The 12,217-nt window shown below is 57.7% G+C and overlaps 1 protein-coding gene across 1 annotated transcript in view; it reads left to right on the forward strand.

Moving 5' to 3' along the window:
* bmp1a (bone morphogenetic protein 1a) overlaps positions 1–12,217 on the forward strand; it is a 177,218-nt gene that overhangs the window by 145,303 nt on the left and 19,698 nt on the right. Inside the window, exons 12-15 of the mRNA XM_068001368.1 lie at positions 1,982–2,127; positions 3,915–4,110; positions 7,134–7,259; positions 8,102–8,262. Of these exons, the coding sequence (XP_067857469.1) occupies positions 1,982–2,127; positions 3,915–4,110; positions 7,134–7,259; positions 8,102–8,262 (629 nt within the window). The remainder of the gene's footprint in view (positions 1–1,981; positions 2,128–3,914; positions 4,111–7,133; positions 7,260–8,101; positions 8,263–12,217) is intronic.

The raw sequence follows: 12,217 nt of genomic DNA on the forward strand, positions 1-12,217 counted from the left end.
ATTTAAATAACATCTAAATAGGGAGGAAAAGCAAAGATCGGAGTGTTTTTTTAAAATTGTAAATGAAAATAAACATCTAGCATTGAGGAGCCTGGGATTGCGATGCGGAGAGGGTTCTTTAAGGCGGGGATAAGAGGGGAGTATCAGGCAGCACTGCGATACTTGTCGCACAGCTCAAACTAGTGTCACACACAAAAAGAAAATCACCAGGACTTTTATTTTCTGTGCAGTCCGAGTAGCTCAATGCCAGATGGGGTCGGAATGTGTGTGTGGTACAAAATCGTGGGAAATAATGGAACATCCTGGAATTTTCCAAAGGGTTTAATTATTACTTTGTTGCTGTGTTCTTTCCTCAGTCTTGTAAAAGAGAGCTGTTTTTTTTAAAACTACAAGATTTAAAAAGCTACTTTATGCTTGGTTTTATTTTCCCCTGTTAATTGGGGTATTTGAAGGCCTGGGAACATTTAGAAGAGAGGAGACGGTGCGAGAGAGAATTCACATGAAGTCAGTCCCTGTTGTGTGCAGCGCTGACCCTGTTTCCATTGGCAAATAGCCAGGAGTGTCCAAGGACAGTCAGTGTGATAAAAACTGTGCACAATCCCTGCAGCCTCCTACTCTTCCCCCATGTCCGAGCATGTGGTCCTCATTTCATCCACCCTGCAAGGTGAAAGGTTGAGTGACCCCTGCTCGGGTTGGAAACCCACGACCTTTTGCTCTGAGTCCAATGCTCAACTGACTGAGCTATCCAACGCTCAGAGACATTTAAGGACTTTTGATTTTAAGGAAAGAAAAGAAATTGAAATAAATCTCTGTTTGGAAATATAATGTGGGATCATATTTCCCCATTGGTGACAACTAGAGTCAGTCCAGCTCCTCCTTGAACAAAGGGAAAACCACCAGGTGTACATCAATAGAATTGGGGGAGAGGTATTGGGACAATTTCAACATTTGAAGCAGAGAAAAAGGAGGGATAAGCCATGCCCAAAAGCTGGGCGGTGGGACATACCTCCCTTCAGTGGTTGCACCCCTGCTCCTGATTTCCCCCAGTCTCTGGTGCGGGGCCCCCACTGCGGAGCATCAGTGAAATCGGGGAAGCCCGCGAGCCGGTGGAAAAGGTGGAGAGGGTACTTGTGGCGGGCTGTCTGATGTTGCTTTGAGTTGGCGAGCGATTGACCCTGGAATATGTGCTCTCCATTCCGCTCTGGGTCAACGCAGCAATTCTTTCCTCTGGCTCTGGACATTCCTCCACTTTCCTCCCTGTTTTCCCAAAGGTGCTGACCTCAGCATCAACAACTTTCTGGCACCTCACCAAAGTCTCCATTCTTCATGTCTGAGCCGCGACAGTGTTTGCGGGCTCTTCTACTGTGGGGGTATCACAACCAAGCCCAGTCCTATCTTCATCCAACATCACCCATACACACTTTGCAGGAGGAGTTTTAGGATCAATCAGAGGCAGGAATCCTGGCTGGGGCACTGCTTTCAACCCAATGGAGTTTAACCCTACATTGCTCGTATGTCACTCAGGGTTCACTCCTTGTAAGAACATCAGAAATAGGAGCAAGAGTAGGGCATACGGCCTCTCGAGCCTGCTCCGCCATTCAATAAGATCATGACTGATCTTTGACCTCAACTCCACTTTCCCGCCCGATCCCCATATCCCTTGATTCCCCTAGAGTCCAAAAATCTATCGATCTCAGCCTTGAATATACTCAACGACTCAGCATCCACAGCCCTCTGGGGCAGAGAATTCCAAAGATTCACAGCCCTCTGAGTGAAGAAATTCCTCCTCATCTCAGTCCTAAATGGCCGACCCCATATCCTGAGACTATGACCTCTAGTTCTAGACTCTCCAGCCAGGGGAAACAGTCTCAGCATCTACCCTGTCAAGATTTTATCTCTCCGGTAAGCCTGGATCCTGTAATTATCAATTTTACCAGAAATTGTGTTCAGTTTATTAAGTTTCCTTTTGTTTAAACTTCAGCCATCTGTGGAGGGGATATCTCCAAGGACCTCGGGCAGATACAGTCTCCAAATTATCCCGATGACTACAGGCCGTCGAAAGTCTGCATCTGGAGGATAAGAGTCTCCGACAGTTTCCATGTGGGACTAACGTTTCAGTCATTTGAGGTAATATTCACCTTTCAGAGTTAGGTTATTGTGCTCAGGACACGAGTCTCACAACCTGCCATCAGCAGAATTAAGGCAAGGAGGTCAGAAATGGCAAGTGATTTAGCTGTCGCTCAGATCTGCCCAGAAATTGGCATTTTCCCTGCCTTCAAGTCTTTTTTTTTATTATTGCAACTTTGAGGGACTTGACGGGATGATATAGAGGGTCACAGGATATATGCATCACAACCGATCTCCTGCCACTGTGCCCGGTCAGATGTTACCACAGCAGATCTCGGGTCCCTTCCCCGAGACACTGAATCCTGCTGGGATCCAGTTCCTTGAGTGCCAGCCCATCATGGCCAACTGGCCATTCTTCAGGTTTGAACCTAGGGCTATATTAATCCCATGACTAAAGTCGAAGAGGGCAAGTTTAGCAGTGAGGTTACATCCTATTTCAGAATCAATTTTAACTCTGAGAACCTCGGTCCAATTTCTACAAGGTTCACTTTTTTCCCCCATTTTTGCTCCAGGTTTAGACATGTATTTCTATAGCGTCTTTCACGTCCTCAGGACGTCCCAAAGCGCTTTACAGCCACTGAAATACTTTTGAAGCATTTTAATGTAGGGAAACGCGGCAGCCGATTTACGCACAGCAAGGTCCCACAAACAGCAATGAGATAAATGACCAGTTAGTGGTGTTTTAATGGTGATGGTTGAAGGTGGAATATTGGCCCCAGTAGAACTCCCCTGCTCTTCTTCGAAATAGTGCCATGGAATCTTTTACATCCATATGAGAGGGCAGACGGGGCCTTGGTTTAACAACTCATCCGAAAGACGGCTCGTCTGATAGCGCAGCACTCCCTCGGTACCGCACCGAGAGTGTCAGCCTCGATTGTGAGCTCGAGTCTCTGAAGTGGGACTTGAACCCTCCATTATCCACTTTCCAATTTTTGAAACTGATCTTATGCCAGAACATGCCTCGTTGCAAAGCTTCTCTTATTGTTTGTTTTTCTCCTCTCCTTTACTTGATGAATATAATTGTGTCTTCAGTCTTCACTCTCGTTCCTCGGGTATTGATGCGCTAGAATGTGGGGCCCCTCAGTAATCCCCCCATTTCCATTCAGCATCGTGGGGCGGGCTGTTTCCTGCCCATCACTGCAGATAACGGAGGTTTCTGTGTGTTTCCAGCCCTTGTCACGAATATGGAAGGAGAGATAACAAGCAGTAATTTGTGATGACTGGAAAATTCACTGCATTGTTTTGGCTGAACTCAGAGAACTGATAATGGAAGAAGATTTCCGTCACACAGCCCATTGCAATGGGAGAAGCCCTGAGGGAATTCACCCCATAATGTAAAGGACTGCTTCGAACTCTCTGACCTCGCCCTCCCAGTTTCTAGTTGCCAGCTGCTCAAATATGACTGTTCGCCATTTTAAATCCTGGTCAGGATTAGTGCACAGCTGGCTTTGTACACGGCCACAGATGTGCATCTTGCGTGCGCGCAGTTTTTGCGTGTGCATGGCGTGCACAGTATGTTGTGCTTTGTGCGCCATGTGTGAGTGTGCACCGTGTGATTGGCTGTGCACATGTGCAAGGGTTGTGTTATGCGCATGGGTCATGTGCACATGATGCATATCTGCAGTGTGCGTGTGCACAGTATGTGCTGCACGTACAGTGCATTTGCGAGTGATGTGTGCATGGCGTGGGTGTGTGCATAGTTTATTTGCGGTGTGCCTGTGTGCACAGTATGTGTGTTGTGTCTTGAGAATCAGCCAAAGTCCCAAGACTCGCTTTTCTCCCCACAGATTGAGAGACACGACAGCTGTGCGTACGACTATCTGGAGGTACGAGATGGAAGCACAGACGACAGCCCCCTGATTGGGCGTTACTGTGGTTACGACAAGCCTGATGATATCAAGTCAAGCTCCAATAAATTGTGGATGAAGTTTGTATCAGATGGCTCCATCAACAAAGCAGGGTTCTCTGCAAACTTCTTCAAGGGTGGGTCCAGGGACCATTCTGCAAATTAGTTCATTGTTTGCTGATCAGTAACTCATTTAAAAAGCTTCTAGAGAAGACATGTGCTGTCCTTATTCACCACCTCTCATGGTCCTGGAACTATTCCTGTTTGGAATTTACTTTCCTTTTTATTTGTGCTCAGGCAACTTCAATCAAAAGTTCTTTCCACAGGTTTTTTTGAAGCTTAACTTCTACAGTGGGGGAAATTTAGATTAAGAATGAAATGAGCTCGGATTTTGATAAAGAGAAAATAGTTAGAAATAGCCAGCAAGGAATTCAAAAGGGGCAATCGTGCTTGACAAACCTGCATGGAATTCTTTGAGGATGTAACAGATGTGATGGGTGGGGGAATGCAGTGGATGTTTTGTACATGGACTGTGGGCAAGCTTTCGGCAAGGTACCACAGGAGATTATTAGAGAAGATTAAGGGGTAATGAATTCAGGAGAGGATAACAAACTGGATTAAAAACTGTTTAGAAGGGAGGAAAGAGAGAGTAAGAGTTAAGGTCAGAGTGGTTGGAAGTGGGTAGCGGTGTCCCCCAGGGTTCAGTTCTGGGGCCACTTCTGTACGTTGTGTATAACAATGATTTGGATATAGGCCCAGAGGGAGTGGTGTCAAAATTTGCAGATGATACCAAAATAGAAGGTGTAGATAATTGTTTAGACGGCCAGAGGAAGGATATTTATAAGACAGGGGAATGGGTTGAATGGAAGTAAGCTTGGTGCTGTGGAACGGCAGAGGGATTTGGGGGCTACAGGTTCAGAGGACATTAAATGCAGCTCCTTAGGTTGATGAGGCCATTTAAAAAAAAGCTAATGGAATTCTAGGTTGTATCACAAGAGGTATAGAATATAAAAGGCAAGAGGTAATGATGAGTCCATATAAACCTTTATAGGATCTCCGTTATAGTACTGTCTGCACGGTTGAGCTGCTCTCTTCTCCCAGAGTGTGTGTGCATTCTCCCCCTGTGTGAGTATATTCTCCCCCTGAATGAGTATATTCTTCCCCTGTGTGAGTATATTCTCCCCCTGAATGAGTATATTCTTCCCCTGTGTGAGTATATTCTCCCCCTGTGTGAGTATATTCTCCCCCAGTGTGAGTATATTCTTCCCCTGTGTGAGTATATTCTTCCCCTGTGTGAGTATATTCTCCCCCAGTGTGAGTATATTCTCCCCCAGTGTGAGTATATTCTCCCCCAGTGTGAGTATATTCTCCCCCAGTGTGAGTATATTCTCCCCCAGTGTGAGTATATTCTCCCCCAGTGTGAGTATATTCTCCCCCAGTGTGAGTATATTCTCCCCCAGTGTGAGTATATTCTCCCCCAGTGTGAGTATATTCTCCCCCAGTGTGAGTATATTCTCCCCCAGTGTGAGTATATTCTCCCCCAGTGTGAGTATATTCTCCCCCAGTGTGAGGATATTCTCCCCCAGTGTGAGGATATTCTCCCCCAGTGTGAGTATATTCTCCCCCAGTGTGAGTATATTCTCCCCCAGTGTGAGTATATTCTCCCCCAGTGTGAGTATATTCTCCCCCAGTGTGAGTATATTCTCCCCCAGTGTGAGTATATTCTCCCCCAGTGTGAGTATATTCTCCCCCAGTGTGAGTATATTCTCCCCCAGTGTGAGTATATTCTCCCCCAGTGTGAGTATATTCTCCCCCAGTGTGAGTATATCCTCCCCCAGTGTTTGGATATTCTCCCCCAGTGTTTGGATATCCTCCCCCAGTGTTTGGATATCCTCCCCCAGTGTTTGGATATCCTCCCCGTGCGGCTGGGCGTATCCTCCCCGTGTGTGTGAGTGCCTCCGCACTTTAAACTGTTGGGCTTCTGAGTCTCTGAGTCTCCCTGAAATCTCCATGTAACTCTCCGTGTTAGGTGGATGGCCATGCAGTTCTGAGCTGGTTTATTCCTCCTTATTTTGAAGTGGGGGGGGGAGAGGGTTGTTCGGTGACACTGTAGCTGATCGTGGAACAGTGCAAACAGCGGATAGCCTCTGTGGAGCAGCCAGTTGTACCCCCATAGTGGGCAGACAGTGTGGATTGAGGGAGCAAGCAAGGAATGGGAAAAGTGACCTGAGCTGCTCCCATGTGTGAACTGTTCCACTTCTCAATGTCCTGATGTGGTGAGAATCATGGCCTTGACTCACTTTAGATTCAGGAATAATCCATGGGAAACAGGGAGCAAGATGAACTTGGCAGTGCCATGGAATGTGTACAGTCAGCCTTGAACCATTTGCATCGGGGAATCTGTTTGGGCCTGGTGGTGATGACAACATTGAAGCACTGATGCTGAGTGACACACACAGTAAGGTTAAGGTTCAGTCTTTCATTCCATTCTGTTTCTAGCCTCAGCTCTACTGGTTGAAATCTCCCCGTAGGGAATTAGTGTGGAATTCAGATTCCCCCATAGCATTCCATAAATAGATGAGAAACTGGGAAATTCCTGCACTGGTGACGACAGTCAATTGGCTTCCAGGTGTTTGGCCGCCTGTGATAGCCACCGGTATTGCCGGCCTGCATCAACAAATGGGAAATAAAACGGGAAAACCCCGGAAATACCGGGTGCTTCAGTCAGCATTTGAAAAGGAAAGCGAGGTTTATATTTTGGATGCAGCCTTTCCATCAGACCTGGGTTATACTGTTAGTTGTCTGGCCTGTTGTCACTGTGACGGCACCCTGGGGGGCTCATTAGTCATCACTACACTGCTATGGGATGTTCCCATGGGAACCCCCAGCCTGGTTTAAAGCTCCCTTTTGACTTTGGGTGACAGTGTAAAACGGGCGATGTTGCAGGAGACGCCTGTTATACATCTCTCCCCATGTTTATTTCCATTGTGGTCAATCAATGGGGAGAGATGTAGAACGGGCAGCTGATCCAATGGCACCCATTTTATACCATCGACCAGAGTTGAAACGAGCCCTGCTGTGTGTGTGTGTACACGAAGGGGAGGGGGGCTTTGCTCAGTCACAATTGGTGCTGATATTCTTTGCCATCTCTTCTTCCCAGAGGTGGACGAATGCTCCCGGCCGGACAATGGAGGATGTGAACAGCGCTGTGTCAACACTCTGGGCAGCTATAAATGTGCCTGTGATCCGGGTTACGAACTCGCAACCGATAAAAGAAGCTGCGAGGGTAAGAGGGAGTTACTGTCGTAACAAGCCAAAAAAGACAGCGTTTTAAAGGGGTGGAGGGGGCTTCTTTCCTAGGGGGGAGTGAGGGGGAAGACACATACTCTCTGTGTTGAGGTCCTCCCCAAGGGGAGGGGACGGCCCCCCTGGTGCTTGAAGTGTTTTGCCGCGTTGTGTTCAAGGCCGCGAGACATGGCCAATAGATGGGGCCTCACCCACATCCATAGGACGAATAAAAACTTCACAACGGGCAGCCCCCGTTGGTCAGTAAAGAGCAGCTCTGGTGGTTGCCCTGAAAAGTGTGTGGCTGAGCGTCCTGAGAGCTCGGTGAATATAAATTCACCGCTCTGTGTGATACTGGGCTGTGCCGATGGGAAATGTCCTCGGTTTGATTCCTGATCAGCCAGGGCCACTGTCTAGTCACTCCTGCTGGAAAGAGCACGAGTGTGGGCAGCGTGACCCCCCATGATAGAATATCCCCCCGAGGCCAATCTTATGGTTCAGAGATGTGGAACGACTCCTTGTTCGAGACACCGGACGCCAATGTCCGGGGGATCATATCCCAGCGGAGTCAGTGCCTTTGGGGGATTGGCGGGGGGGAAGTCAGGAATAATAACATGAAAAATATATGCCTGAGACCAGAGACAGAGTAAATGGGCAGGAAATATTACAAAAGTGGAAAGGAGAGGGAATTATAAAAACGTCAATTATTACAGAGAATGCTAGTGTTCAGTGTCAGACCTCCCTCTGGTATAATAATTGGACTATATTTGCCCAACTGAAAGAGCATCCCTTCTCAAAGTGAAGTTCCAATTAGATGTAATAATGGTGTTTTACTAATTGCAGCTGCATGTGGTGGTTTCCTGACTAAGCTTAATGGCTCCATCACCAGCCCAGGCTGGCCCAAAGAATACCCACCCAACAAGAACTGCGTCTGGCAAGTGGTGGCACCAACACAATATCGCATTTCTCTCCAGTTTGAGTTCTTTGAGATCGAGGGCAATGACGTGAGTATTCGCAGTGCGGGAGCGCGGCCAGTGCGGGAGCGCGGGCGGTGCGGGGAGTGCGGGAGTGCGGGGAGTGCGGGAGTGCGGGGAGTGCGGCCGGTGCGGGAGCGCGGGCGGTGCGGGGAGTGCGGGGAGTGCGGCCGGTGCGGGGAGTGCGTCGGTGCGGCCAGTGCGGGAGTGCGGCCAGTGCGGGAGTGCGGCCGGTGCGGGGAGTGCGGGGAGTGCGGCCGGTGCAGGAGTGCGGGGAGTGCGGCCGGTGCGGGGAGTGCGGCCAGTGCGGGGAGTGCGGCCAGTGCGGGGAGTGCGGGGAGTGCGGCCGGTGCGGGAGTGCGGCCAGTGCGGCCAGTGCGGGGAGTGCGGCCAGTGCGTGAGTGCGGCCGGTGCGGGAGTGCGGGGAGTGCGGCCAGTGCGGGAGTGCGGGGATTGCGGCCAGTGCGTGAGTGCGGCCGGTGCGGGAGTGCGGGAGTGCGGCCAGTGCGGGAGTGCGGGAGTGCGGGAGTGCGGCCAGTGCGTGAGTGCGGCCGGTGCGGGAGTGCGGGAGTGCGGCCAGTGCGTGAGTGCGGCCGGTGCGGGGAGTGCGGGGAGTGCGGCCAGTGCGGGAGTGCGGCCGGTGCGGGGAGTGCGGGGAGTGCGGCCAGTGCGTGAGTGCGGCCGGTGCGGGAGTGCGGGAGTGCGGCCAGTGCGGGAGTGCGGGGATTGCGGCCAGTGCGTGAGTGCGGCCGGTGCGGGAGTGCGGCCGGTGCGGGGAGTGCCGGGAGTGCGGCCGGTGCAGGAGTGCGGGATTGCGGCCAGTGCGGGAGTGCGGCCGGTGCGGGAGTGCGGCCGGTGCCGGGAGTGCGGCCGGTGCAGGAGTGCGGGAGTGCGGCCAGTGCGTGAGTGCGGCCGGTGCGGGAGTGCGGGGAGTGCCGGGAGTGCGGCCGGTGCAGGAGTGCGGGAGTGCGGCCAGTGCAGGAGTGCGGGGAGTGCGGCCAGTGCGTGAGTGCGGCCGGTGCGGGAGTGCGGGAGTGCGGCCAGTGCGGGAGTGCGGCCGGTGCGGGAGTGCGGGGAGTGCGGCCAGTGCGTGAGTGCGGCCGGTGCGGGAGTGCGGGGAGTGCGGCCAGTGCGTGAGTGCGGCCGGTGCGGGAGTGCGGGGAGTGCGGCCAGTGCGTGAGTGCGGCCGGTGCGGGAGTGCGGCCAGTGCGGGAGTGCGGGGATTGCGGCCAGTGCGGGGAGTGCGGCCGGTGCGGGAGTGCGGGGAGTGCGGCCGGTGCGGGAGTGCGGGGAGTGCGGCCGGTGCGGGAGTGCGGGGAGTGCGGGGAGTGCGGGGAGTGCGGGGAGTGCGGCCAGTGCGGGAGTGCGGGGAGTGCGGGAGTGCGGGGAGTGCGGCCGGTGCGGGGAGTGCGGCCGGTGCGGGGAGTGCGGGGAGTGCGGCCAGTGCGGGAGTGCGGGGAGTGCGGCCGGTGCGGGGAGTGCGGGGAGTGCGGCCAGTGCGGGAGTGCGGCCAGTGCGGGGAGTGCGGCCAGTGCGGGGAGTGCGGGGAGTGCGGCCAGTGCGGGAGTGCGGCCAGTGCGGGGAGTGCGGGGAGTGCGGCCAGTGCGGGAGTGCGGCCAGTGCGGGGAGTGCGGCCGGTGCGGGGAGTACGGCCGGTGCGGGGAGTGCGGCCAGTGCGGGAGTGCGGGGAGTGCGGCCAGTGCGGGAGTGCGGGGAGTGCGGCCGGTGCGGGGAGTGCGGGGAGTGCGGCCGGTGCGGGGAGTGCGGCCGGTGCGGGGAGTGCGGGGAGTGCGGCCGGTGCGGGAGTGCGGCCAGTGCGGGAGTGCGGCCAGTGCGGGGAGTGCGGCCAGTGCGGGGAGTGCGGGGAGTGCGGCCAGTGCGGGGAGTGCGGCCAGTGCGGGGAGTGCGGCCAGTGCGGGGAGTGCGGCCAGTGCGGCCAGTGCGGGGAGTGCGGCCAGTGCGGGGAGTGCGGCCAGTGCGGGAGTGCGGGGAGTGCGGCCGGTGCGGCCAGTGTGGGAGTGCGGCCGGTGCGGGAGTGCGGGGAGTGCGGCCAGTGCGGGAGTGCGGCCGGTGCGGGGAGTGCGGGGAGTGCGGGGAGTGCGGCCGGTGCGGGAGTGCGGGGAGTGCGGCCGGTGCGGCCAGTGCGGGAGTGCGGCCGGTGCGGCCAGTGCGGGAGTGCGGCCGGTGCGGGAGTGCGGGGAGTGCGGCCGGTGCGGGGAGTGCGGCCAGTGCGGGGAGTGCGGCCAGTGCGGGGAGTGCGGCCAGTGCGGGGAGTGCGGCCAGTGCGGGGAGTGCGGCCAGTGCGGGGAGTGCGGGGAGTGCGGCCGGTGCGGGGAGTGCGGCCGGTGCGGGGAGTGCGGCCGGTGCGGGGAGTGCGGGGAGTGCGGCCAGTGCGGCCGGTGCGGGGAGTGCGGGGAGTGCGGCCGGTGCGGGGAGTGCGGCCGGTGCGGGGAGTGCGGCCGGTGCGGGGAGTGCGGGGAGTGCGGCCAGTGCGGGGAGTGCGGGGAGTGCGGGGAGTGCGGCCAGTGCGGGGAGTGCGGCCAGTGCGGCCAGTGCGGGAGTGCGGCCGGTGCGGCCGGTGCGGGGAGTGCGGCCGGTGCGGGGAGTGCGGGGAGTGCGGCCAGTGCGGGAGTGCGGGGAGTGCGGCCGGTGCGGGGAGTGCGGCCAGTGCGGGGAGTGCGGCCAGTGCGGGGAGTGCGGGGAGTGCGGGCGGTGCGGGGAGTGCGGCCGGTGCGGGGAGTGCGGCCAGTGCGGGGAGTGCGGGGAGTGCGGGCGGTGCGGGGAGTGCGGGGAGTGCGGCCGGTGCGGGGAGTGCGGGGAGTGCGGCCGGTGCGGGGAGTGCGGCCGGTGCGGGGAGTGCGGGGAGTGCGGCCAGTGCGGGGAGTGCGGGGAGTGCGGGCGGTGCGGGGAGTGCGGGGAGTGCGGCCAGTGCGGCCAGTGCGGGGAGTGCGGGGAGTGCGGGCGGTGCGGGGAGTGCGGCCGGTGCGGGGAGTGCGGGGAGTGCGGCCGGTGCGGGGAGTGCGGCCGGTGCGGGGAGTGCGGCCGGTGCGGCCAGTGCGGGGAGTGCGTGGAGTGCGGCCGGTGCGGGAGTGCGGCCGGTGCGGCCAGTGCGGGGAGTGCGGGGAGTGCGGGGAGTGCGGCCGGTGCGGCCGGTGCGGCCAGTGCGGGGAGTGCGGGGAGTGCGGCCGGTGCGGGAGTGCGGCCGGTGCGGGAGTGCGGCCGGTGCGGGGAGTGCCGGGAGTGCGGCCGGTGCAGGAGTGCGGGATTGCGGCCAGTGCGTGAGTGCGGCCGGTGCGGGAGTGCGGCCGGTGCGGGGAGTGCCGGGAGTGCGGCCGGTGCAGGAGTGCGGGGAGTGCGGCCAGTGCGTGAGTGCGGCCGGTGTGGGAGTGCGGGAGTGCGGGGATTGCGGCCAGTGCGTGAGTGCGGCCGGTGCGGGAGTGCGGGAGTGCGGGGATTGCGGGGATTGCGGCCGGTGCGGGGAGTGCGGCCGGTGCGGGAGTGCGGCCGGTGGGGGGAGTGCGGCCGGTGCGGGAGTGCGGCCGGTGGGGGGAGTGCGGCCGGTGCGGGAGTGCGGCCGGTGCGGGAGTGCGGGGATTGCGGCCAGTGCGTGAGTGCGGCCGGTGCGGGAGTGCGGCCGGTGGGGGGAGTGCGGCCGGTGCGGGAGTGCGGCCGGTGGGGGGAGTGCGGCCGGTGCGGGAGTGCGGCCGGTGCGGGAGTGCGGCCGGTGGGGGGAGTGCGGCCGGTGGGGGGAGTGCGGCCGGTGCGGGAGTGCGGCCGGTGGGGGGAGTGCGGCCGGTGGGGGGAGTGCGGCCGGTGCGGGAGTGCGGCCGGTGCGGGAGTGCGGCCGGTGGGGGGAGTGCGGCCGGTGGGGGGAGTGCGGCCGGTGGGGGGAGTGCGGCCGGTGGGGGGAGTGCGGCCGGTGCGGGAGTGCGGCCGGTGCGGCCGGTGCGGGAGTGCGGGAGTGCGGGAGCGCGGGGAGTGCGGG

The sequence above is a fragment of the Heptranchias perlo genome, chromosome 20 (assembly GCF_035084215.1).
Source record: "Heptranchias perlo isolate sHepPer1 chromosome 20, sHepPer1.hap1, whole genome shotgun sequence".
Taxonomy (NCBI): domain Eukaryota; kingdom Metazoa; phylum Chordata; class Chondrichthyes; order Hexanchiformes; family Hexanchidae; genus Heptranchias; species Heptranchias perlo.